This window comes from Spinacia oleracea, chromosome 5 (assembly GCF_020520425.1).
Source record: "Spinacia oleracea cultivar Varoflay chromosome 5, BTI_SOV_V1, whole genome shotgun sequence".
NCBI classification, from domain to species: domain Eukaryota; kingdom Viridiplantae; phylum Streptophyta; class Magnoliopsida; order Caryophyllales; family Amaranthaceae; genus Spinacia; species Spinacia oleracea.
Genome location: NC_079491.1, coordinates 89,474,450 through 89,501,124, shown reverse-complemented (window position 1 = coordinate 89,501,124; position 26,675 = coordinate 89,474,450). Strand labels below are relative to the sequence as shown.

The 26,675-nt window shown below is 38.3% G+C and overlaps 1 protein-coding gene across 1 annotated transcript; it reads right to left on the bottom strand.

Moving 5' to 3' along the window:
• Positions 1 to 454: 454 nt before the first annotated feature.
• Positions 455 to 26,445, bottom strand: LOC130461681 (uncharacterized). The gene is made up of 4 exons (XM_056829853.1): positions 25,199 to 26,445; positions 1,232 to 1,307; positions 1,043 to 1,107; positions 455 to 932 (listed from the first exon to the last, which is right to left on the bottom strand). Exons 1-4 carry the CDS (start codon positions 26,443 to 26,445, stop codon positions 710 to 712), a joined length of 1,611 nt encoding a protein of 536 aa, XP_056685831.1. The 3' UTR covers positions 455 to 709.
• Between the last annotated feature and the right edge of the window lie 230 nt (positions 26,446 to 26,675).

Genomic DNA, 26,675 nt, shown 5'->3' with positions numbered 1-26,675 from the left:
AAGTGCCACCAATGGGGGGGTCACTTTTGTAAAATTATCAAAAGTTGCCCTTAACAAGGGCAACTTATAATCTTATAAGGTGCCCTTGTTTGCAACAAGGGCACCTTATGTGAAACTTATAAGTTGCCCTTGTTGCAACAGGGGCACCTTATAAGCTGCACATAAGTTGCCCTTGTTGCAAACAAGGGCACCTTATAAGCTGCACATAAGTTGCTCTTGTTGCAAACAAGGGCAACTTTTGAGTTTTTTTTTTCTTAAAAAAAAAAAAATCTGCAATATAATTCCTAATATTCTGCAATATAATTTCTGATTTTGCAATATAATTTCTGTTTCATCAAACATCAGCTTGACATTCTCAAAAATGATATAAATTTCAAATGTCCAATAATATTACCGAATTAATTCAAATGTAATTAATTAAATCGATAAATAACAAAATAATGTAAGAGTCACGAATAACTACAAGCCTGCTCTATTTATTACATTTCTCAAACCAAAAAACAAACTACTAACATATGTTAAAATTACATATTATGTTCGAGACCATAAAACCAGAATATTTCGGCCTGTAATAAGCTATAAACCAAAATAGAGCTTCCTGGGCCAAAGTGAAAGGAAACATAGAAACATCCGGTTTATCGAAAGAGGTCATTCACTCTTTGTCATAATTTGAACTGTAATGGAATTTTAGTTTTAACAACATTAGGATTTATGGAGTAGAAGATAGAAGGAGAATTCTTATACATCGTCTCAAAAGTATTGGCAAGACGAGTTCTAAATAATCTTCGAGGGTTGACTTTCTAGGTACTCGCATTGTATATGGGGGCTTTTCCATAGATCTCATGATTTTATCAGGAACTCTTTTTACAATTTTCACATCCTTTGCAAGAGAAGATATGAACCAATCAACATCAAAAATGTCTGCAAAGTCACTGCATACACATGGAAATTTTTTGGATATAAGAAAACCAACATATGGTCTTATAGACTCACATTAGTCTTGGGAGACACACGTTCCATTTAGTAAAATAATTCCACATACCTCTCATCTTTCCAATAGGAATGAGTAGCATTAAGTATTCTAGCTACTACCACAACATACGTTATCTGTAAAAACAACACGATTATAAATCTCCATAAAACGATAATGAAGATTATAAAAAATTTAGAGTAATCAATATCTGGCATATGGAAACATGAACAGAGTAAATCATGAAAGACCTTCACTTACCCCAAGTCTCTGTTGATTCAGCCCTCCACTGGTTTCAATAAGCAAATGCCATTTGAAAATCGATGTGGGACAACAGCTGTATTGAATCAGGCAGCATTAGAAGAGGTACATTAACGTAAAAGCCCAACTTAACTCAAAAATACCAAAGCATAACTTCATATTTAATCAGCTAGAGCCATTTCGAAGTTCGGAGTGCAGTAGGAAAAGAAATTCTAATGGGAGATAGCATGCTGAAAGAAACTCGTAAAATTCCAACAGCTAATTTGTGAAGCCGAGAAATGCACTTGCATCACGGAAGTAATTTTCAGTGCAGGGTACATTAAGAAGATAGAAATCAAATATCTAACGTTGGTAATCCTCAAACAAGAAGGAGAAGCTTTATTTACCAATAGATATTTTCCCTTATTTTGTGTTTCATCTTGTCACCAAAATGGTTTTATTACACACATATATCACACAAGGATCTAAAGAACAGAATCTAAGTGAGATATCCCTGATAAAATTGATTCATAATAAACTGCCAACTGCTGAAGAAAAGAAGTAACATTCAATTGTTTCATGGTCGGTGAAGGGTGCATCAGGAAGGCAGTCACCAGATATCTAAAGTCGGTAATTTTACAAAAAAAAATAAGGCAATAGATTCACCAGAGGATCATTTTCCCCTTCTCTGTGTTTCTTCTTGTGGAAGCCAATAAATTTACATGTATAATAGGAATTTTGTCTCCAAATTTCATGGAATCTATGCATCAGAAAAACAGTGAACATATGAATCTCACTGGAGCAGACTGAAGACAAGAAAGTAATATTATCAACCTTCAGAAACATGGTCAGACCCTCCCTTTTCTTTTTTTGCAAAATATTGACAGATTTCCTTGAAATTGCATACTCTATATGTGGATGTGCAAAAACATAACATATACATTTTGAAATGACATCATCCCCAAAAACACTGGTTATTTGTTCTCTAGTTTTACTTGGAATACAAGTGTTACTTTTCATGATCTACCAGTATAGTTCAGCTAAGAAAAGTCAAGAACATGTACATCTGATATTCTTATCCCAAGAACCCCGCTTCACATGGCAACTTTGTACATTGCCTTTTTTATTTATCATACTTAAATACATCGAGAAAAGAGAGGCTTACGCTAAAGAAAGATACTAAAGACAGTTGGCAGAAAACAGATGTGTCAAAAAATTATACACTGCATCAAATGATGAGGTTTGAAAGTCTTGTACGTGATTTCAGATAGGTCAATCAATCAGCAACTGAGAGTTTACTCAGCTAAAAGTTCTTAACGATCTGTTATCAATGCTCTAAAAGGACCAAAAAATACCTCTGAAATTGAATGCTTACCCCTTTCATAAAAGAACCCGACTCCTCTTTCTTTTGCTAATGCTTGTAGTTTTGAAGTCAAGACCTCCACGACTGCTACTCCATTTCAAAACAAAGATATCAGTAAGGATTCTGAATATGGTGGAAAAAATTGCCACAAGAATTTAAAGTTAGATCATTTAAGAGCCTCATATTAAATTCCATCAACTATTTTTTAAATACAACGCCATAACCAAGTTTAAGAAGATGAAAAAAAAAAACAAAAATAAAGCATGAAGGAGAAAGTAGCCTGAAAGCTAAGGCTCAAACCAAGTAAAACTTTATATTGGTGTGAGGGGGTCGAAAAAAGCACGAGGCTAATGCGTGACCTTGTCCCTCGTGGGTGTGACGTTTCTTTTTGTCAAATCAAGTGTAATTGGATTTCCTGTGAGTTTACACCCAATTGACTAGTAATATAGGAGTCGCCATTCAGTTTTTAACGACAATAAGAAAAACTGACAAAACCCGGTTATCGTGACATAAAGGGAGTGCAATTATGTTTGGCCACGACGACAGTAGGTTCCCTTGTGATCCCTGGTGTGGGGATCTCTCAACATACACCCGCAAGGTAGAGATTGAGGGTTCGGGGGACTGTAACTACAGAGAGGAGTACTCGCTCTTCGATAACTCCAGAGGCAGGATATCCTTACTAGCTCAGCATAAATAATTGAAGGGACATGCGTTAACTATTAAACTAATCTGAGTTGATTTTAACAATATGCAACATATAGTACTAGATCGATCGCGATTATCTGATTTAGATTGCTTTAAGGGACCTAGCATGATAATCCGATTTCCCAACATATTATCTTTATTAGGCGTGATAGAACAATCAGATTTAATTAGTTTAACAGTTCATAAAAGGGCGAGGAAAGCAATTAAACCATGGAAAAGGGACACATTACGACGCACCCTTGAGAGGTGCGTCACGGTTCTCAGAAAACTAACCACTTTGACTTTGCTATTTCTCCTTTTATTTAACGAATCTCAAGTTACGGGACAGGATACGTTCTGTTCGATTTTTGGATCGATTGCGACAGAACGCGTGATCATTTTCGCAGCGTGAGGCTTAGGCTTAGGGGTTGGAGTCAATACTCATAATATGAATTGTGTGTTGTTGTCACGTCGAACTTAGGGTCCTATTTATAGAAAAGAGTTCGTGGAAAGATAGAATTGTAGAACTCTAATCCACGAGGAATTAGGAAAGAACACGTCCCAGGTAATTTCAGTGCCCAGGGATGGGCGTCAAAGATTTCGGCACCCAGCTCTGGGCGTTGAAAATAGGATCCAGGCAATTTCAGCGCCCAGTGCTGGGCGTTGAAATTGATGTTTGGGCCGTTCCTTTGTCAGATTCGGACTCTTAGAATCCGGAGTGTATGAGACTTAATAGAGTCTTTTAGTGCGTATTAATTTTATGATGGAATGCATCTGGGCCCATTACGAACTCTAGGCTCGTTAGGATTTTAATTAATACGTAACTCTTATTTTCGAATCGTATTAGGAATAGGATTCTCTCGCAATTTCTATCTCATTTAGGATTTATGTTGGAGTGCAATACCTAATTCTGACAGGTTTCTATCTTTTATGACTTGCCAATTTTAAAAACTACCCATTACGGCAGTTGCTATTTTTAGCAGGTTTCCATAAATAGCAAGTTTCTATAAATAGCAGGTTTCGGGTGAAATGAAAAGGGAAATTGAGATTCGTTATTTTATAGGAGATGCGTTGCCAAGTGGAGATTTATGTTCTCATCATCGAACCTTCCCTTTCGGGAATGGGGACAAAAATAGGTGTCTACAGTTAGCCCCCACTTTGACTGAGTCTTGGAGTAAGACGATGGTCAAAGTATTAGACGGAGTGCGCCACCCAAGTCATGGTGACCTGTTTTTGCGAGGGTCTCACGAGCCCCCGAGTGATAACATTTGACTTAAGGGTCATCACTTGAAGTGTCGACATATCCCTCACGTGTCATTGGGATTTGTCAACGGATAGTATAGAAACTCCCTCACTTTGTCATTGGAAGTATCTAAAGAGATGTAGAAACTCCCTCACTTTGTCATTGGGAGTAGCTACAGATGTTTTCGAAATTAAAGCTATAAAGTGTAATTGGGTCTGGCCAAGCCCAACCACGAGGTAAAAATGTTTTTAAAGATTCTCATTTTCAGGGCTAGCTAAACGAGAAAACCCCCTTGTTTTTATGGGACGTAAAACGAAGGAAAATCCAGCACATCGTTCTTTTTTGGAAAAACGGAAAACCAATCCTTTAATTTTTGGAAAAAGCGAAAACCGAAAAAAGTTATCGCTGTAGCGACTAAGGACCTGCGCGGTTAGTGACGCAGACCCCGCCGACTAAAGATGGCGAGCCTGTCCGCTAAGGGTGGACACCCCGTCCGATAGAAGTGGACGAATCTGTTTTTTAAATTTTTTGAAAATAAGGACCTACGTGGTTTGTGACGTAGACCTCGCCGGCTAAAGATGGCGAGCCTGTCCGCTGAGGGTGGATGCCCCGTCCGGTAGAAGTGGACGAATCTGTTTTGATGTTTTGAAAATAAGGACCTACGCGGTTTGTGATGTAGACCCCGTCGGCTGAAGATGGCGAACCTGTCCGCTAAGGGTGGACACCCCGTCCGATAGAAGTGGACGAATCTATTTTGAAATTTGTTTGTGCTTTTTGAAAATAAGGACCTACGTGGTTTGTGACGTAGACCCCGCCGGCTGAAGATGGCGAGCCTGTTTCATTTGTTTTTTGAAGATTCTATTTTTCGAAAACTGAGGACCTGCGCGGCTAGTGACGCAGACCCCACCCGCTGAGGGTGGGCGAACCCTGTTTTTATTTTTTGAAGAATTTATTTTCTTTCGAGAGATGCTCGGATTTAGTTGCAACCTGAATGTGGGTTGACAACGTGCTTAGCCGGACCATTGTCTTGTGGCCATCATCTTTTCATGGTTTTGAGCTAGTCTTTTCGGCTCAATTTTGCCACTACATGGGTCCTTGATTAGGGGACTATATATAAGTATCAACGGCGACCTTTGTCTTGAGGTCGTAATCCGGTTTTTTTTTTTTTTTAGACATCCAAACATGGGACTTCGTACAGCGTAGTCTGGGAATATTGTTTTAACTTTGCATAATATATATTTTCCTTCGAGCCCCCAAGCACTCGTGATTGACGGTCATTTCTTGTCAAAGAGGTTCCTTGGGGATACGCATTATGTAATGTCCTTGATCATGTTTGGGATTGTACTCATAAGTGCGAACGATCTTTGTAGTGGTGTGCTACTCTTGACAAAGTCGTGAGGTGCGACTTTCAGTAAGGAAATCGGCAATTTTTGAGTCGAATGGATGCGGCAGGGCCTAATAGAAGTTAGCGCCTTTTTTGAGCCTGGGTTCATTTTCGGCGCCCAGGCCTGGGCGTTGAAATAATTCACGCCCAGGTGGGGCGTTGAAAGTGTTGTTTGGGCTGGTCTTTTGATGACACAGTTGGCCTCTTGTTCATTCGTTTATTTCACTTGGAAGTTCTATGTATTCTCTTCTCTTTTTTTTTTCTTCTTTTTTTTAGAACGTGATGATTTTCTTGAGAAGCCGTAGCCGATTGGTGGACTACGGTGCTTGTCGCTTTGGGGCGATTATTTTAAGGAACTGTTGCTCTTAAGGCGTACAGTTATTGCGATAGTTGGGCGAGTCTATATGGCCCGAGGATTATACCTTGAGACGTAAGACTTTGACCGCTCTTGTTGTTGTATATTTTTCCTTTTGAACGCGTTCGTGAATGTTCGATACTTAGAATGATGATATGTATGTGCGAACGAGCGTTCATAGAATGGCCGTTGTGTGCGGTCCATCAATCAGTTTGCTTGAATCATTTTTTTTTGAGCAATGACTGATTTTGAATAGTTTTCTTAGAAGCTTGATAGGGTTCAGGCCCATTCATGAAGTGGGCTCAAACATCGTACCCTTTTGATTGTTCAAACATTTGCTTCGAGATTTTTTTTGCTATGGTTGTTTCGTAGCTTGGAGCCCCCAAGTATGCATGTTGGGATGCTTCCTTTTGGCGTACGATTTTTGTAGGTTCTTTCGAGAAAGATGCCTTAGGGTTCCGCTCGTGTAGGTGCGAGCTATCCCTTCCGTGGTAATATTTCGCTACCTTTAATCCTTAATGTAGGATTCGTGGGGCTTGCATTTTGAATTTGGGCGATAAGTAGTCTTTGCCTCTTTTACACATGCTCTTGGTCGTGCCCACATTAGTGCGATATGCCTTACTCTTTTTTTTTTTAGACTTGTACCGTGGGACGGTTGAACTTATGGTGCAACGTAGGCTTGTGTGGCCTAACGGCGTGTCTTAGAACATTCCTCCAGGTGTTGGAATATCATTATTATTTTTTGCATTGAAGTACTTCATCACGCCCCGTTCAGGTGCTCGAACAAGTGTAGCACCTTCTGCGTGGGTGTGCACGGCTTATTACTTCGTTCGATGCGAGGATTCATAGATGTTTCTTTCTTTTTGTTTTCTTATCCTTGATTTTTCTTTCGCTTTTGCTTTGGAACGACGTAAAATGTGTAACGAGCGCTTGTAGGGCGAGCGTTATGTGCAGTAGTTTGATCGGAGTTTTGGTGACTCGCGATTTTCAGTTACCCTTGTTAGTGGGGTGACTTTATATATTCTAAGTAGTGCTTAGAATTTGGGAGGGGTTGTAGCCATTCTAAGGTTCGTTTTACACGATTAAAGCTTAGGATTGTGCCCCTATGATGTATGTATAGCATTAGCGTCGAGAATTTGCGATAAAATCGTCATTTCGAGCATTTTTAGAGTGTTTTTCTCAAGCCCCCAATTGTAGCTACGGGATTGGCTTGGTTCTATAATGCCTTGCATACGTTTTTATGCATTCATGGTGACACAGATCATGAATAGTTTGAAACAGACTCGTTTAGTGCGAGGTATGTTCGAGTAGTGATTTGCTACTTCCCTTGTAAATGTCGTATTGTGCGACACTGCCATGGTCAAGGTAGTCACATGTTGAGGTGTGCCTTGACCAAAAGCTAGGTGCCTTTCTTTACCCATAACCATGTTTGGAAATCTTTCGACTCACTTGCAACATTGAGATAAACGCATACTTAGCTTAAACCAACGACACTTTATTATGTTCGAAAAAGTCTTTGAAAATTATTTGAAAATTACTTAAAATCCGAATCCTACTGTGTACAATCCGAGGTGTCCTAAGTAAGTTTGACTCATAGAAGGGTTCGTACAGGATTACATGAGTGAATCAAAATACTGTTTACCTTTTTTGGAATGTTGTCTAAGGATTCGCTGGAAGCCAGGGTGCGGGCGTTAAGATATTACTTGTGCCCGTGTGGCACATGCTTTGGGCTTTTAGGGCCATCTTTTCCAGAATTGCGGGAATATAAACCGTTTTCAAATTGACTTAGATTTACTTGGTGTATGTCTGCACAAAAGGTCAAGGTATACTTAGTTCTTTCCCTAGCTCCTTCATTTCAATTTTTAGCCCCCAGTTGCTGTTATGTCTTCCCATTAATGATGCTTTAAGATTTCGATTTTAGATGCCCGTGTCATATGTCTGAGTAGGGTGAGCCTTGGTTAAGTGCCAAGTCCTATTGACAATGTCTGATTTTTTCAAAGGGGATTCGCAAGCATTTGATTACCATGAACGGGTGCCCTGAGTTCGAAGGAACGATGGGGCGATGCCGTAGAACAATCCTCTTTATTGCAAGCTTACCGCCTTTACTACTTGTTGGCGATTATGACAGTGTCTAGTGGTGAAAGAAGGTCTTTAAGCGAACGACTATGTCTAGTGGTGAAAGAAGGTCTTTAAGTGAGTTAGTTCGCTTTAGGGAGGGTCAAGTCGAGTACTTTAGAGGTCATGGACGCTTACGCTAGCCCCCATTCAATTGAGGCAAAGCGGTCTTTTGAGTCTTGGCTAAGTGCCTAGGAGTGTGAGTGCTCCTTCTGGCAAGGGTACGTGCCCTTATTATTTTTTCGATGTGTGCTCATTTTGGCATCTTGACGACTTGGATTCTTTCTTTGACTTAAATTTTTCTTTCGACTTGGATTGCAAGTAATTAAATTTCAATAAGGGACTTTATTTTTTATTCTTGTTATTCTATAGGCTTTAATATTTTTGCAAATTGGTTGGACCGAATCATGGATTGCCTACGTATCCGCCTTAAATAGATTTAATTTGGAATCAGGTCTTGCGTAGTTCTTAGCCTAGAAAATGGTTTCTTAGAATGCTGATTTTAAACAAGTACGTTCGAGTGGAATCGTAATGTTTGAAATAGGGTGAAATAAGTGAAGTTTATTATTATTTTAATCTGCCGGTTTGCCGTAAGCCAAAATTTTGTTTTATTCTTTTTAAGTACATGTATTTGCACAAAAATCTTTTCATGTGCTTTTTGGTTTTGGTACGTATATCTGCATACGTGCTGTACCCCTCCAAGTGTTCGTTATTGTTCCGTGTATGTGCGGATAAAATGACGAGCACTTCTGGACAAAATTTGGCAAGCAGAGAGGATCAGCGCCCAGGCTGGGGCGTTAAAGATTTCGGCGCCCAGCTGTGGGCGCTGAAAATGATTTCTAGGCAGATCTTTTTTGGTGCGCTAAATGCTTCTTTTTCTTTTTAGACGAACTTTTAAAGGCGCTTTGCAAAGTTTGCTTTTTTTATTATTAATTTTTTACGTTAAGCGTAGAATGTACTTTTCATTGGTCTTCTTTTTTATTCGTGACTCAAGACGGCTTGAAAGATGGGTTGAATGAGATAGGATAAGTTGTATAGGTATTGGTCAAGCATAAGGATTACATCTTCTAGGACTCACAATTTGCAGCCTCAAGCTAGTGTCATGAGTTTATATAAACCAAGGCCAATGAGTAGCATGGGGACGGCTCAAGGGTATATCAACAGGATGTATTCAAACAAGTTATATGGTCATTATACTAGCGGCGATGTAAGAGCAGGTTATGGAAATGACGGGTATGACGCACGTGTCAATGGTCGTACGTGGTTTGCGGTTGACAACAAGTTCAAGAACAAGAGTCGAGGTAATGGTTTCTTGGGTTATGGCAATGAGAACATGGATGGGTTAAATGAGCTGAACAGGGCCCCCAGAGCGAAGGCGTCTAAGAACATAAGGATTGGAAAGGGTAGACATCGTAGAATTTTATGATTTGGATTGGTTGACTCAATTCTTTTCCTTCGTTTACTTGGGTAAATGTTGCACTTTGGGAGGTACGGGATAAGTATTCCATGGCTCGCTCTTTTCGCTCTCCCTTTTCTCTTTCTATTTTTTCCTTTTGCTTGGGATTTTCTCCCCAACACAAATCCTTCAATCAATTTTTTTATTTATTTGGGCTAAAAGGTAGATGGTTGTGGTCTTTGAGTCACGAGGCGAGACTGAGTGAGCCTCGTCTGGTAGGTCTATAGTGGACCTTTAATTTTAGTAGGGCCTAGGGTGGACCTTTAGCTTTAGTAGGCCTAGGGTGGACCTTTTAAATTGTCTTACTTTGCAAGCGTATTTAGTCGTTTCTTAAAATGTGCAAATAGCGTAGATTCAAAATGTTGTTTTTACTTTATTGAAATTTAATGAAAGAATTACATTGAAAATAATTTTTTTGTTTCTTTTCAGACTCCAGTTTCTGGGATTTAATTGGATGTTGTGATTTAGACTCGAACTTTCATTAATTTTTCTGATTATAACCCGTGTATGAATACAAGGAGGTGGCCTAGACTCAAAATAATGACGTGGCGTAAGCCTATAATACTTGACCAAGCAACTCTCAAACTTAGGCTAATTGGACCATAACTTTCGTTGGTTGACACTTTAGATTTTAACCCTTGGGTGTTCATTTGTCATGTGCCATTTTGCTTAATGTTGGCAAGGTAGTTAATTGGGGAGATCGAATTTTTATTTTTGCAAGACTAGAATCATTAGTGCGGCTTCCCTCTTAGTGTGTATTGCTTTACCCCAATGGTAGCCTTATGGCATGCCGATTTGGGTATTTTCATGGTTTGTCATGTTGCATTCATGGAAAATCTTTTAGTCCGTACTTAGTAGTATTTCAAGGAGCGAGTGACTCGAGAGGACTATGATAGTCGTGACCCAATGTGATCATAAGCCTTGAGGCCATTAATTTTTTTTCTTGCCAATGGTATTGACACCTTAGGTTCACTTTGGGGGTTGTGCGACTATAGAGGAATGATTTTCAGAATGTGACTGTTTCCATTTTGCAAATACTATAATATATTCTTTTTATTGGTGAAAGAGAGTATTGAGGCCGTGGATTCTTAGCAAGGGATGACAATTACATATGGGTGCTCATTGATTTAAATGTTAGGAAGGGAGACTCAATATGGTTTAACCTTTTAACTTGCAGAACGACACCAAGCATTAGGACCGATTCTATGGATAAGACAACTAAGACTTAGGATTTAGATTGTACTTTGTCATAGCCTAGTCTAGACTCGGATTTATTTTTTTTATTCAAACATTATTTTTCCTTGAAAACTTCATTTGAACATTATTTTTTGAATATCTTTGCCCATGTGACATTCAAAGTTTTTTAAATTAGCATGCTCGATTTTGGTGCCGAACATCGTCGTCGTAGGAGGCCTAACAACGACACAAAGAGTTATTTATTTTTTTATAAGTCGCTTTTAGAATCGAGTGCTTTTTCCTACGCCCTCGTAGCAATTTTTTTTCACGAAAAGTTTTTTTTTTGCTACGTATTTTCTTTATGCGTGGGCACCGAGGCTGCTGTGCCTGACCAAAAGGCCAGGCAGCAACTTCAGCGCCCAGCTGTGGGCGTGAGAATATTTGGCGCCCAGCTGTGGGCGTGAGAATATTTGGCGCCCAGCCAGGGGCGCTGAAAATGCGTCCCTGACTGGTACTCGTATTCTGTTCGCGTATAATTTTTGTATATGCGACTTAATTTTGCGTGCTTGCCTAATAACGTCCTTTACGCATTGTGCGGCGTTTGTGGGGTTCGTTACGGTCCATCCCGAGCGTCACTTTTTTTGTGGGGATCGTTCGGGGTTGCGGAACACGTATCTTGGTATAACTCTTTGGCCAATTGGTTCATGAATGTTTGGGCAATTTTTTTAGGTCGTTGGTTTTCTAAGATGGTTTGTCACACAATCATATATTTCGCTACACATAACTAACATTACATCATGAGGCAATAATAATATGTCATGTAGTTTATGATAGGCTTCTATGGGTAGTATTTGCGCCTGGCTTGGTACCGCTTCTATCGCAGATCCAACACATGCCCCGATCGCTCAACGTACACCCGCAGGGTAGAGATTGAGGGTTCGGGGGACTGTAACTACCGAGAGGAGTACTCTCTCTTCGATAACTCCAGAGGCAGGATATCCTTACTATCTCAGCATAAATAATTGAAGGGACATGCGTTAACTATTAAACTAATCTGAGTTGATTTTAACAATATGCAACATATAGTACTAGATCGATCGCGATTATCTGATTTAGATTGCTTTAAGGGACCTAGCATGATAATCCGATTTCCCAACATATTATCTTTATTAGGCGTTATAAAACAATCAAATTTAATTAGTTTAACAGTTCATAAAAGGGCGAGGAAAGCAATTAAACCATGGAAAAGGGACACATTACGACGCACCCTTGAGAGGTGCGTCACGGTTCTCAGAAAACTAACCATTTTGACTTTGCTATTTCTCCTTTTATTTAACGAATCTCAAGTTACGGGACAGGATACGTTCTGTTCGATTTTTGGATTGATTGCGACAGAACGCGTGATCTATTTCGCAGCGTGAGGCTTAGGCTTAGGGGTTGGAGTCAATACTCATAATATGAATTGTGTGTTGTTGTCACGTCGAACTTAGGGTCCTATTTATAGAAAAGAGTTCGTGGAAAGATAGAATTGTAGAACTCTAATCCACGAGGAATTAGGAAAGAACACGTCCCAGGTAATTTCAGCGCCCAGTGCTGGGCGTTGAAAATAGGATCCAGGCAATTTCAGCGCCCAGTGCTGGGCGTTGAAATTGATGTTTGGGCCGTTTCTTTGTCAGATTCGGACTCTTAGAATCCGGAGTGTATGAGACTTAATCGAGTCTTTTAGTGCGTATTAATTTTATGATGGAATGCATCTGGGCCCATTAGAACTCTAGGCTCGTTAGGATTTTAATTAATACGTAACTCTTATTTTCGAATCGTATTAGGAATAGGATTCTCTCGCAATTTCTATCTCATTTAGGATTTATGTTGGAGTGCAACACCTAATTCTGACAGGTTTCTATCTTTTATAACTTGCCACTTTTAACAACTACCCATTACGGCAGTTACTATTTTTAGCAGGTTTCCAGAAATAGCAGGTTTCTATAAATAGCAGGTTTCGGGTGAAATGAAAAGGGGAATTGAGATTCGTTATTTTATAGGAGATGCGTTGCCAAGTGGAGATTTATGTTCTCATCATCGAACCTTCCCTTTCGCGAATGGGGACAAAAGTAGGTGTCTACAACTGGTGCAGCTAAAAAGATTTTGAAGCATATACGATACCTGAAATTTTGTTAACCAGTATACAAGCCTTTTCAAATTGAGATGCCAGCTTCATCCGACTTAATGACAACACCCTGAGAAGCGAGATTAGCACCAGTTAGAAATGTAAGCAAAGTCAAATATAAAAATTAACCAAAAAATATATACAAATCAAAAACATTTCTTACAAAAATTCAGAACGATCGTTAAAGACCAAACAAACCCGTAAAAATTGGATTTATACCATACTTTTATAACCTTGCCTGACTAGTCCAATATCACAAATGTAAAGTAAAATTTGAACTGAAAGAACCATTGTTATATCTACTGAAAATGCTAATCAAATACACGCAACGAAGGTGAGTCACTGACTATTAAGAGTCAAGCAACTTCAAGACTTTGTCTTGAAAGAATTATCAAGTTAGATATTGAGCAGAATATAATGGTAGATTAACTTTTTAAAACAAAACAAGGATTCATTGTACCAAATTCAGAGGCGTTTAATCCAAGGTTCGGGGAGAGAATTCAAGGCAAGGAATCAGATAAAAACATGTCTAAATATCAAAGGAATGTTTATTAATAACAAAAAAACCATTCAATACCAAGAAACACTTACTTCCGTTGTAATGGTGAACTCCGACCTTAACTAACATAGCATAGTACTCAATCTCGGACTTCCTCAGCGGTGGGCAATTGTTTGAGATGATGATCAACTTTGTTGAAAGAAATAACAAGTGCGTATCTTACCATTACATTTCACACAAGTCAAGAATAAAACAGCAAGTTCAATTTTTTTTAAAAAGACCTTAACACCAAATTCAGAAAGCATGAAACAGGAAACCCAATAAATGTGAGACTAAACTAAGACTAATTCGATGGCAACATTGACCAAATGGGCAATAAAAAGTAGAATAAACCACATATCCAGCAACACCAATTATACATGGCTGCAAACAATCAGGCCGTCACAACCCAGAAATACAGCATCAACAAAACATGGGGAAATTATTTCCACAAACCGATCTACCATTTTGAATTTCTATTCAAATATCAAGAAAACAACCAAAGATTGTATAAAATAGCAAAAAAAGAAACGTGAAATAGTAAATATTCCAATTCAATTAAACCAGCATAATTCATTAAAATCGCAATTAAAACCAAGAAACAAAACCCTAATTTGGAAAATCCAGAGAAAGGATAATCATACCATCATCATCGGTGAGAGAGCAGTTGTGCTTGCGGTGAGAGTTTTGGGAATCGGTCGCCATGGCCGGGAAGAAAATCTAGGGTTCCGAGCAGAGGAGGAGGCGCAGCGTGGGGCCTCGTCCCCGGTGAAGATGAAGCAGAGCCTCAAAGAAGAACGGTCGGACGTTGGAGGCGGTGGTGATGGTGCGCGGTAATGGTGGACGGAGGGTTGAGTGTGGACGAGAGAAGAAGGAGACGTGTCACGTAACTGCTGCAAATGAAGGGAAAGATGTGAATTGCGTGAACTGCTTAGGTCTTAAGTTGCCCTTGTTTCAAATTGGAGGGAAAGTTATTATTCATTTAAATTTTCTTTTTTTTTTAGCCATTATAAGTTGCTCTTGTTGTATAAGGGCAACTTTTCATGAGAAACTTATAAGGTTTTTTCCTCTAGTGGTAGTTTACCGACGATGTCCATTCCCCATTTCATGAAAGGCAACGGTGTTAAAGTTGGGTGTAAGAATTCAAATGGCTTATGTGTCATACCTGCGTACCTTTTTAAGGAAATAATGCCCTTGGTCCAAGTATGCATATAATGTTAAGTCTAATAAATGCGGTTCAGTATTAATTAACAAGTTAATAATTCAGTGAGATCAAGTGAGCTGAATGCCTAGCTAGAGGCCGCTTCAGTTCAAGTGGAATTAATTATATTAATCCACAGCTTACTCTTGACTGAACCCGTAGGGTCACACAAATAGTACATAAACGGATCAAGTATTTAATGGCATTAAATACTCCATCTATGGATATTCGGAATCGACGGATCTTGGTTTCAGTGGGAGCTAAGATCGTCAAAGGCAAGAAATGAATACTTCGGAAACGATGATATTGCCGGAAACGGAAATATGGATCGTATCGGAAATATAAATATTATCCAAGTCGTAGATGTTGCCGAAAACGGAAACATGGCACGTATCGGAAAATATTATTGGAAATGGAAATATTGCCGGAATCGGAAATATTGCCGGAAACGGAAATATTGTCAGAATCGGAAATATTATCGAAATCGGAAAATAATTCCGGAAACGGAAATATTAAATATTTGTTCGAAACGGAAATTAATTCCGGAATCGGAAATATTAAATATTGTTCGTATCGGAAATGAATTCCGGAATCGGGAATTTAATCGGGAAGCGTATCGTACGAATTAGCATCGGACGAGGCTCGCTAGACGAAGGCCTAGCACGAGGCCAGGCTATCGCCCAGCAAGCCAAGCGCAACACGCCAAGCCTCGACCAGGCCCAGCGCAAGGCCAGGCCCAGCCAAGGCCTGTGGCGCGCGCGGAGTAGTCGTGGGCTGCGACATGGGCTGCGAGCAAGAGCAGCTCGTGTGGGCCGCGAGGCTTGCGCGGGCTGTGCTCGTGCTCGTGCTCGTGTGCGGTTGTGTGCAATACAAATCCTAAGGCTATTAGAATTTGTTCTATGATTAAATCCTAATCCTAATAAAGATAGAATTTGTTTAATAGAGTTTTAATAAGATTCTAATTAAATAAATTAGTATCCTAATAGGATTATAATTCCTTTCCATAAACTCTATAAATAGGTGCCTAGGGTCACATATTTACATCGAGATTTGAAGTATTCAAAAGGTAAGATTTTCAAGCAAAAATCAGCCAAACACTTGCAACCCATATTAGCCGAAAATCCTAGAACCTTAAGGGCGATTCTAGTTGGTCAATCTTAAGGCGGATCCGGACGTGCTGTGGACTATCTACGGAGGTACGACACTTGGAGTCCTAAAGACTTGTTCTTGTTCGGTTCGGGCGCAGTTAGGGAGGGCACGGTACAAAGTATATGCATCTGAATTATGCAAAATGATTATGTGTAAATAATATGTTTCCTGGCTTTATGGTTTTTCCGCATGATTTATGTTTATTCATATGTATCATAACCTAACAGTGGTATCACGAGCCTCTTATTATTTTCATAATCTAAATTGCATGAACATGGTTAAATTTTACAAATTTGCAAAGAATTAAAGGGGTGATTAATTTTCGTAATTGTTAATTAATTGCAAATTGCGTTTATTTAATTATATGTACGCAGTTTTTCGGCAGTTTCTTCGTTACTCATACAAATCGAGTGATTTTTGTGTCAATTCCGCATGTAAAAGGCATTCTAAAATTTTGACAAAAATAGTAATTTTCGGCCGAACCCAGAATTCCCAAATTCGAAGCCTAACTATGACTTTTCAGAGGTTTTAGTTTTTCGAACGCAAAAGGTAAATTTAAGATGTTAAATTAAGTATTTGCGATTCTTGTTGATAAATCTTGAGTTTTTGATTGACCTACAGTATATGTTTAACAATTATGAATGCCTAGACTTGTTAATTATACAACCTAATTTGTAATTATGATTAATTTGTTGAAATTCGAATAATTTAGAATTGATTTATTTTTCATAATTAATTAATAATTTAATTAGGTATCCATGATTAAAATCCACCATAAAAATTGATAATTTATGTTAAATTTTTAATTTTTATGACCTAGATTTGAATCCATGTTAATCGGAAATTAATTGATTAATAAATTTTTGATTTTTCGCCCTAAAATTATGAAATTAATATGATTTATTAATTTGTCGTTAATTTTAAATTAAAAAAAATTTAATTTTTTATATAATTCGCTCATAAAAGTTGCACGCACAAAGCAAAGGACGCTACGTGTTACCCTTAAGGGGTGTTGTATAGTGAATGCGACGACGAGCAAGGGAGCTCGTCGCCCATGCGGTACGAATGCAGCGAGCAACGAGCGTGGCATGCACAAGGCAATGGCTGCCTAGGGGCTGTGTGCTACGCGCATGGGGCGATGGGGCGATGGGCAAGAAAGTGCAACGAGCGAGGCAAGCACGCGTGGGCAGCGATGGATGCTGCGCCACAACGTGCGTTGCCTTGCCCAGCAGCACGCCAAGGCAGTAGCCAAGGCACCGACAAGCGCAGCACAACGTGCACGCGGGCAGCGTTGGCTGGCCTGTCCAGCAAGCGTTGCCCAGCAGCGCGCCAAGGCGATGGGCGAGTGGGCTGCGCACAAGCGTGACTCGCTGGGCCTAACGCATTGGTGCGTTGTTGCTTGGGCTTTGCGGTACGATCAATCGAGTGACAAGGGGTTTGTTGCTTGTTGGACTTGTCGAGGTATGGGCGCAAGCCCATGGCCTTGTCTTGACCCGATTGGTTCGTTTTAATTTGAATTTGAATTTTTCAGTTCGGAAATAATTTTAATTAATGTTAAAATTAATAATTTAAATTGTTTTCTCGGGATTTAATTTTGATTATTATAATTATTATAAATTTAAATTTATACTAATTATTTTACTAAAATTAAACCTTGAATTAATTTAAATTCGTTTAATTCAACTGAAATAAATTAAATTAATGGATTCGATTATAATTTTATATGAGCTTTAAATTTTAATTAAACTTGTATGTTTCCGGTTAGACTAGAAATACATTTTTATGTTTAAAATTAGTAAAGCATATAAAGTTATTGGTTTAAGTGGGAGCCTTTAGTCATAAACTCTTGATTAGGTCTACAAATCCTTTAAGGTTAAACAACTTGATTAGAATTAATAAGGACTGAATAATTGGTAGATTATTGGTGCCCTTAATTAATTGTTGCAAATATTTATGTGATGCATACAATGTGTTTTAACTAACCAATTATGTGGGCCATTCATGATAATGAATGGATGAATGGTATATATTGTATATGTACTGTTTTGCAGGTTATGAAGTGCCTAGTATGGCCCAAATAGGATAGAAAATATGGTCTGCGTACCATTAATTTGAATGTAATTGGTCTAAAGCACCAAATTTGTTTTTCAATTCAAATATGATCTGCGTACCATCAAATAGTTGTAATTAGTTTAATTATAGCTTATCCTATTTGAAGAAAAATGGCGCCTCCCACGGTGAAATTCAAGATGAAGTTTCCAATCCATTTTCAAGACGGACTTTGAAGTTGAAGCTTCAAGATGAAGTCGGGCCATACTAGATCACATTGATCTTATGCATGCTTTAAGTTATTTATTGCTTTTAAATATGTCTTAAATATGCATGAGATCAAAGCTTGATTATGTTGCATGATTAAGGATTTTAGTTCACTTAAAATCTAACCAACATAGTAAGAGCCTTAAGTTCCAAACTTAAAAAATGAGTTAAAAGGTGCCATGCCAAAATAACACTTACTTGGATATCCTTTACATCGATCTTAGTAATAGTTTTCCGCCATAGCGAGGTGTTACTTATCGATACTAAAGGGGTAAGGTACACAAATAATTGTGAGCTAGTACACGTTAGTTTTGGTGAAACTCAACGATATAAGTAAGGAGTCCTTTTATGTCGTGGCAAAATCGATAGGTTTACCTAATAAGTTCTTAGACGTACCTATCAACCAAGAATAGTTTCTAGACTATTAGCAAAAGGCTTTTGCTTACCTAAAAGATTTTAGAATTGAGTCTAAATACATAATGTGCTTAATTCTTCAATGGATTTTAGGATCTTGGAATCATTTTATTCACACCTGCCGGAACAATAAAATCAAATAAAATGCTAATAACTTGTTTAAATTGCATGATTGCTTTGATTTTCAAGTTACTACTCATGATAAATGTTTAGACTTTGCATGCTTCAATGTATGTTTTAATTATTGTTTATAATTAAATATCTTGCACTGCAATAAATCCTTTTAGAAAGGTAACAGTAAATTTCCTCGATTGGTAGTGAATCCAAGAACGATTCACGGAAATGAGAGATGTGAGCAATTTAAAATGTACGTTTCTTTTAGCGACTTTTATGGTTGTTTTCGAGTATCAAAGTCGAATGGCAAACCGATTGGTGCTTGTGAATTCAAAATACAATGTAGTTTTGAGATCATAAAGCATTGAGTTTAAACGCTCAGATTTACCAATGGTTAACAACCTAATGTCTTTGTCCATTTAATTCTCGAATGAGTCTAGTCCCTAGACATTCGAATATATCGATGCTTAGAGAACTTTAGAAGCTTCTGGTAAGATCATCTAGTTGAAACAAAATATTCAACATAAATTAAAAGGTAAGAACCTTGTTGGAGTGACACTGGACATGTCTAACAAAGTATAAAAGTCAACACTAAAGAATTCAATTCTTAAGACTATAAGAAAGGGTACAAGAAATAGGAAAACAAGGAACAAATGAAAGGAATTTACGATTCCGTTTCTACCTATAAGTTTATGTTTAAAGAGAAGTGACCTAGCAATCAAACTTCCTTGGTATCATATACCGCTTGAGGTTCTTACTTCGGTAATAACTCAAACATTGGAAGCTAGGATGCACTAATGACCTACAAGTGGGAAATGAAGCCTGGAAATGCTACATTTGTTGTAGGTCATCTAGTTTGTTTTAAGTCCTTTCAAAAGGTGGAACTTAATGGCTATTTTGTTCCATAATCAACATACCTGAATTTCTGTTTTCAAACACAGAAAGACTCACATTCAAGAAAAACAAAAAAAATGTTTGTTTGTTTACTTGGATGAAATGGTCATTTACGAGTTGAGTCAATATGCTTGATTAAAACAAACAACTCTTTAACAAAAGGAACTTTACTAGGTTCAAATCAATCTCTTGATTTGAGTTCCACTAATCTTTGGCATTGTTGCTTAGACCATATCAACAAGTTAACATTCATAAGCTCTATTTTGATGGACTTTTGAAAGTTGATTGATTTCTAGATCAATTCAAGATAAGCTAGTCTTACTTGTTGAAAGTAACAAAAGTGTGAACTATTGTTAGAACGCCTAGACGATAGAGTTCAAAGCTAAAGAAAGGTTTTATGACTTTATTATTTCACACAGATTTGAGTGAATATAGGTTTATTTACTCAATGTGATATAAGTTTGAATCTGTTTGGCTAGTTCAAAGATTCAGAAGTATAAATCCCACTTGGCAAGAAATCATAAAGATCTAGGTTAGATCATGTTGATGATTACTTAAGTCAAGAATGATCATCAATGATTGTGTGTAGTAAAATTCACAATCTAGCTCCATAAGATATGGCATATCTAAGTTTGAATGATCGAAGTCGATTAGTACTTGATTCGATCAATGATGGATCATAAAGACTTTTCCTATAATTTCTAAAACAAAATGCTCAACTACCACCAAACTAAACCAAATTCGTCAAAGCTATTGAAAAGTAATTTCAGAATATCTTTTCATAATATATCTACAGAGTTCCTAAACTCAGTGGGAGCTTAGTTTTTGTTATTCAACAAACTAAGGCCCAAGAATAGATATATGTTTCATTGTGATTTATTCAAATGAGACACAAGGGTATTGTTTCTACCACGAATTTTGAGAACATAATGTTTGTTTGCTCGAAATAATGTCCTTTTGGAGATTCGTTTCCAAAATGACAAGTGGGAGAAAATAGACCTCGAAAGTATTCGAGGCGAACAACAAACATAAATGGACATTCTGGAGGCTTTTCGAAGTTCTTTAGAAAATCCGAACACTTATTCTTTGAGGACTTTAGAAGTGGCTTTAAAGAATAAACATCTCTTAGAAGACTTTACAAGTGCTTCAAGGAGAACAGAATATTCAAAGGACTTTCAAGTGGCTATTGATATTCTATTGTTTGATGTTCTATACCCAAGTAGGCATAGAGTTCAAGTCACTGAACTATGAGATTCTTCTATTAGATAGTGAAGAAACATGGAGTTCAGGTCACTGAAGCTATGCGATTCTTCTATTAGATAGTGAAGAAACCTACAACTTGCAGTCAAACTATTATCATGTAGACTAATGAGTTTGTGACCTGTAAGAAAGCTATGACGAAACCCAGATTCCCTAAAATGGTTAGAGGCCATGTATAGACTCAAATGTTTTAAATGGTTAGAGGCCATGAAACATACTCAATGTTTTGATGACAAAATTGAAATTTTGTTGATTTGCAAGAATAGTTTCACACCTATTGGTTGCAAGTTTGTTTTAAGGATAAAAACCATCAAACATGAAATTGTGTTCACACACAAAGCTAGATTAGTTGCTAAAGGTTACAAGCAAATTCACGGTGTGGATTGTGTTGAAACCTCATGCAAAATCGTAATGCTTAAGTCTATAATTCAAGCAATGATTGCATATTGGTACATATGGCAATTGGATGACAAAACATATTCCTCAATCAAATGTTGGAATAAAATATGTACATGGAATGTCATAGGATTTGTGGATCCAAATAAATGCTTGAAATGACTGCTAGCTTATGAAATCTAAGTACAAGATTTAAGCAAGCAATTGGGAATTGGAATTGTATTTTAGTGAAGCTAATAAGTATTTTAGTTTCATAAAATGTACATGATTCTTATAGATATATAAGAAGTTTAGTGGGAGTATATAAAAACTTAATTGGTCCTATGTGTATCATACACATATCTCTCTATTGTGAAATAATGCTAATGACTTAGATTTGAAAATTATTCATCAATGACGGACCAAGGCGAAACTTAGTGCATACTGGGTATTAAGATCCATTCAAAAGATCTTATAATATTGTTTTGGATTAAGTAATGGCATTTACTAAATCAAACACGAAAGACTCCATTGGAGATATTCGACCCATATGAATAAATCTAAGTAAAAGATGTTTGAACTATGTATAAGCATTTAATAAGTTAAACATCAAAGGATCCAAGTGAGATTCGTAAACCTATATTATATGTCAAAGAATTTAGCTGGATTCAGTATCTGCTGAAATTGAATGAGCAAAAGTTACATGGATAGAATTCAATTGGGAATTATTCTGCAAACAAATTTATCATGTATGATATAATATAAGGATCGCCAAAATGTATCTTATGGCTTTAGGCATGACGAACACATACCAATCTCTATTGATCTAAGTGAAGATCAACTAGATTGAGATCAAGAAAAACTTATGGTACTTGAAAAGGTACATAGGAATAGTTCTTTATTCAAGGAAATAAAGATATGCTAAATATTGATGCTACACGCATAAACACTGGCAAAGGATCAAGCAAGACCCTTTGGAGTTAACCATTGGCACGGACGAGCTATAGAGAATCGTGTTTTAAAATGGCAACATGGATTGGAGACCATGAGTTGTTGCGTTGGGAAATTGAAATATTAATTTCTATGTTCTAAGATACAGCTGGAAAGTATTCCACATATCCGTGAACTGCTTGGATAAGTAATTCCAAACAAAGCATCACTAGCAACCTATAAAGTTGAAGTAAAAGTACTTATTGCCTAAGAAGCAATAAAACAGGGTTGTTTATGTTAAAGAGTTCTTCACTGAACTTGGGTAGATCACATGTCTGCTGGCTTGATGGTTCTTCATTGAAAAATGCGTAGAACCACTCTTGAAGCAAGAAAAGACTAGATCACAAAATAAACATACTCAAAAGATCTTATCATCTATCTCGAAGAACATTCGATGAAAAGGATATTAAGATTGGCAAAGCATGATAACTAAACCTATGCAACAAGTGAGAAGCAACACTCACATTGTAGCAATGGAAATCAAGCATAGCTTTGAATTCCATGAACTGTTTTAAAGATGGGTTTGAGGCCCATGGTTGTAAAACATAAGGGTTGAACATTTATCATATATGAAATGAATTTTCATATTCCATTTAATCTTGGTTTAGTATTAAATGATGAGTCCCTTCAATTTGACGATATATTCAAGATAGACTGTCAGGACCAGTCTTGTGACTAAGAAATGTCTATCAAGTGAACTTGAATGTCAAAAGTTGAAAATGGTCCCTGGTCGGAGTTTTCTATAAAGATGGACGCATAGAAAACGTTAGACGACTAGAATGCAAGATGACTAGTAGTTCTGTTTCTTGAACTATGTGGACATGGCAATGTCATAATCATTTGCATAGATACTTACTTTGGGAAGACTAGTATCGGACAGACCTATGAAACTTTACTGTAAGAGATGAAAATCTGTCATAAGTAAATTTCATTAAAATTATTAGACACTAAATCCTCAATACCTGAGTGATTTGAGATTACTTGTTTGAGAACTGGTTACTTTGACGTTGACCAACCGTCGCACCGTAAAAGGAGGCTATAAAGGCAACGCTCAGGTAATCACCTATCAAACGAAGTCTAATCTCAAGATCGCAAGATTGGGATTGTCCTCCCATAAATCGGGATGAGATGCTTAAAAGTTGTACAAGGCCACTCGGAGAGCTAGAAACTGTAAAATGCATGGTCGTGCTCGGATGAATCATAGGTTATGATTATCTGTTTATTTGATCAGTTGAACTCTGAAACCGAGAAACACCTCTGGACATAATAAGGATGACAACTCTTACCTTATGTTCAAGAGCAAACATCAAGCGACAAAGGAATTAGGAAATGCACACTTGTCCCTAAGGACAAGTGGGAGACTGAAGGAAATAATGCCCTTGGTCCAAGTATGCATATAATGTTAAGTCTAATAAATGCGGTTCAGTATTAATTAACAAGTTAATAATTCAGTGAGATCAAGTGAGCTGAATGCCTAGCTAGAGGCCGCTTCAGTTCAAGGGTGGAATTAATTATATTAATCCACAGCTTACTCTTGACTGAACCCGTAGGGTCACACAAATAGTACGTAAACGGATCAAGTATTTAATGGCATTAAATACTCCATCTATGGATATTCGGAATCGACGGATCTTGGTTTCAGTGGGAGCTAAGATCGTCAAAGGCAAGAAATGAATACTTCAGAAACGATGATATTGCCGAAAGCGGAAATATGGATCGTATCGGAAATATAAAGATTATCCAAGTTGTAGATGTTGCCGGAAACGGAAACATGGTACGTATTGAAAAATATTAATGGAAATGGAAATATTGCCGGAATCGGAAATATTGCCGGAAACGGAAATATTGTCAGAATCGGAAATATTATCGAAATCGGAAAATAATTCCGGAAACGGAAATATTAAATATTTGTTCGAAACGAAAATTAATTCCGGAATCGGAAATATTAAATATTGTTCGTATCGGAAATGAATTTCGGAATCGGGAATTTAATCGGGAAGCGTATCGTACGAATTAGCATCGGACGAGGCTCGCTAGACGAAGGCGTAGCACGAAGCCAGGCCATCGCCCAGCAAGCCAAGCACAACACGCCAAGCCTCGACCAGGCCCAGCGCAAGGCCAGGCCCAGCCAAGGCATGTGGCGCGCGCGGAGCAGTTGTGGGCTGCGACATGGGCTGCGAGCAAGAGCAGCTCGCGTGGGCCGCGAGGCTTGCGCGGGCTGTGCTCGTGTTCGTGCTCGTGTGCGGTTGTGTGCAATACATATCCTAAGGCTATTAGAATTTGTTCTATGATTAAATCATAATCCTAATAAAGATAGAATTTGTTTAATAGAGTTTTAATTAGATTCTAATGAAATAAATTAGTATCTTAATAGGATTATAATTCCTTTCCAAAAACTCTATAAATAGGTGCCTAGGGTCACATATTTACATCGAGATTTAGAGTATTCAAAAGGTAAGGTTTTCAAGCAAAAATCAGCCAAACACTTGCAACCCATATTAGCCGAAAATCCTAGAACCTTAAGGGCGATTCTAGTTGGTCAATCTTAAGGCGGATCCGGACGTGCTGTGGACTATCTATGGAGGGACGACTCTTGGAGTCCTAAAGACTTGTTCTTGTTCGGTTCGGGCGCAGCTAGGGAGGGCACGCTACAAAGTGTATGCATCTGAATTAGGCTAAATGATTATGTGTAAATAATATGTTTCTTGGCTTTATGGTTTTTCCGCATGATTTATGTTTATTCATATGTATCATGACCTAACACCTTTGGCATTTGTCGCATTTGGCAACGTACCTCATGGCGTCTTTGAACATCGTCGGCCAATAGTATCCGTTCCTTTTGATCCTCGTAGAGAAGCTTCGTCCGCCCTCGTGTCCTCCGCATTCTCCGTCGTGGTATTGCTGGAGTAGTCCTTCCAATTCTGTCTTTTCTGCGCATCGCATCATCATCCCATTAGCTGATTTTTTAAATAGCACGTCCTGCAAAGTAACATATCGTGAAGCTTTGAAAAGTATTTTTCTGGCTTCGAGCTTGTCCTCAGGGAGTGTTTCATGTGTTAGGTAGTCGAGAATGGATTTGGTCCAGCTGTCTGTATTTGTGGTTGATAGGACGAGGTTGGCGTTTTGTGGGATGTCTTTTTCTATGGCAGGCGACAGCAGGTGTACTAAGGGTATGGTCGAGAACGCGGATTTTCTGAGTGCGGATCCTAAGTTTGCGAGAGCGTCGGCTTGTGTGTTTAGGTCGCGTGGTATTTGTTTTATGGAGAAGGGTTTGAATTTTGTGGTAAGCTTCTTGGCTTTTTCGAGGTATAAGGTCATTTTGAGATCTTTGGCTTCGTAGTCGCCGTTGATTTGGTAGACGATCAGTTGGGAATCACTAAAAATGTCGAGTCCATTTTCTCCTAACTCTCCGGCTAACGTCATTCTGGCGATTAGCGCCTCGTACTCTGCTTCGTTGTTTGTCGCCTTGAAGTCGCAGCATATGGCCTGTGCTATCATGTCCCCTTGTGGTGATTTCAGCACGACGCCCAGACCTGCACCACGAAAGTTAGATGAGCCATCGACGAAGAGTGTCCATATTCCATATATACTGTTGATGTGCTTGACTTCGTCGTCTGCAATTTTCTCCAAGTCGGGGCTGAAGTCTGCCACAAAGTCTGCCAGGGCCTGCGACTTTACGGTTTTCCTTGGTTGGTATTTGATGTCGAATCCTCCTAGAGCCATCGTCCATTTTTCCACTCGACCTGTCAGTTCTGGCCTACGCATCACAGACTTGATTGGATAGTTAGTCATCACCACTATTTGGTGAGTTTCAAAATAATGCCTTAGTTTTTTGGCTGCAGTAACGAGTGCCAGAACAAGTTTTTCGAGGGAGGAATACCTGGTTTCTGCCTCTAACAAGGACTTACTGATGTAGTTGATGGGCAGTTGTTGTGTTTCGTCTTCTCGGGCTAGCACCGCGCTGACTGCTGTCGTGCTGACAGCAAGGTAAAGTTGTAAGACTTCACCTTCCTTGGGTTTAAACAGGAGGGGTGGCGTCATCAGATACTTTTTGAGGGTTTGCAAAGATGTTTCGTGGTCGTCGGTCCAATTAAAACCTTTATTTTTGCGTAAGACATCATAAAACAAACAACACTTGTCCGACGACCGGGATATAAAACAGTTCAATGCCGCCACTCGTCCTTTCAATCATTGTACCTCTTTTATGTTTCTGGGGGATTGAATGTTGATGATTGCACGTATTTGGTCGGGATTGGCCTCGATTCCTCGTT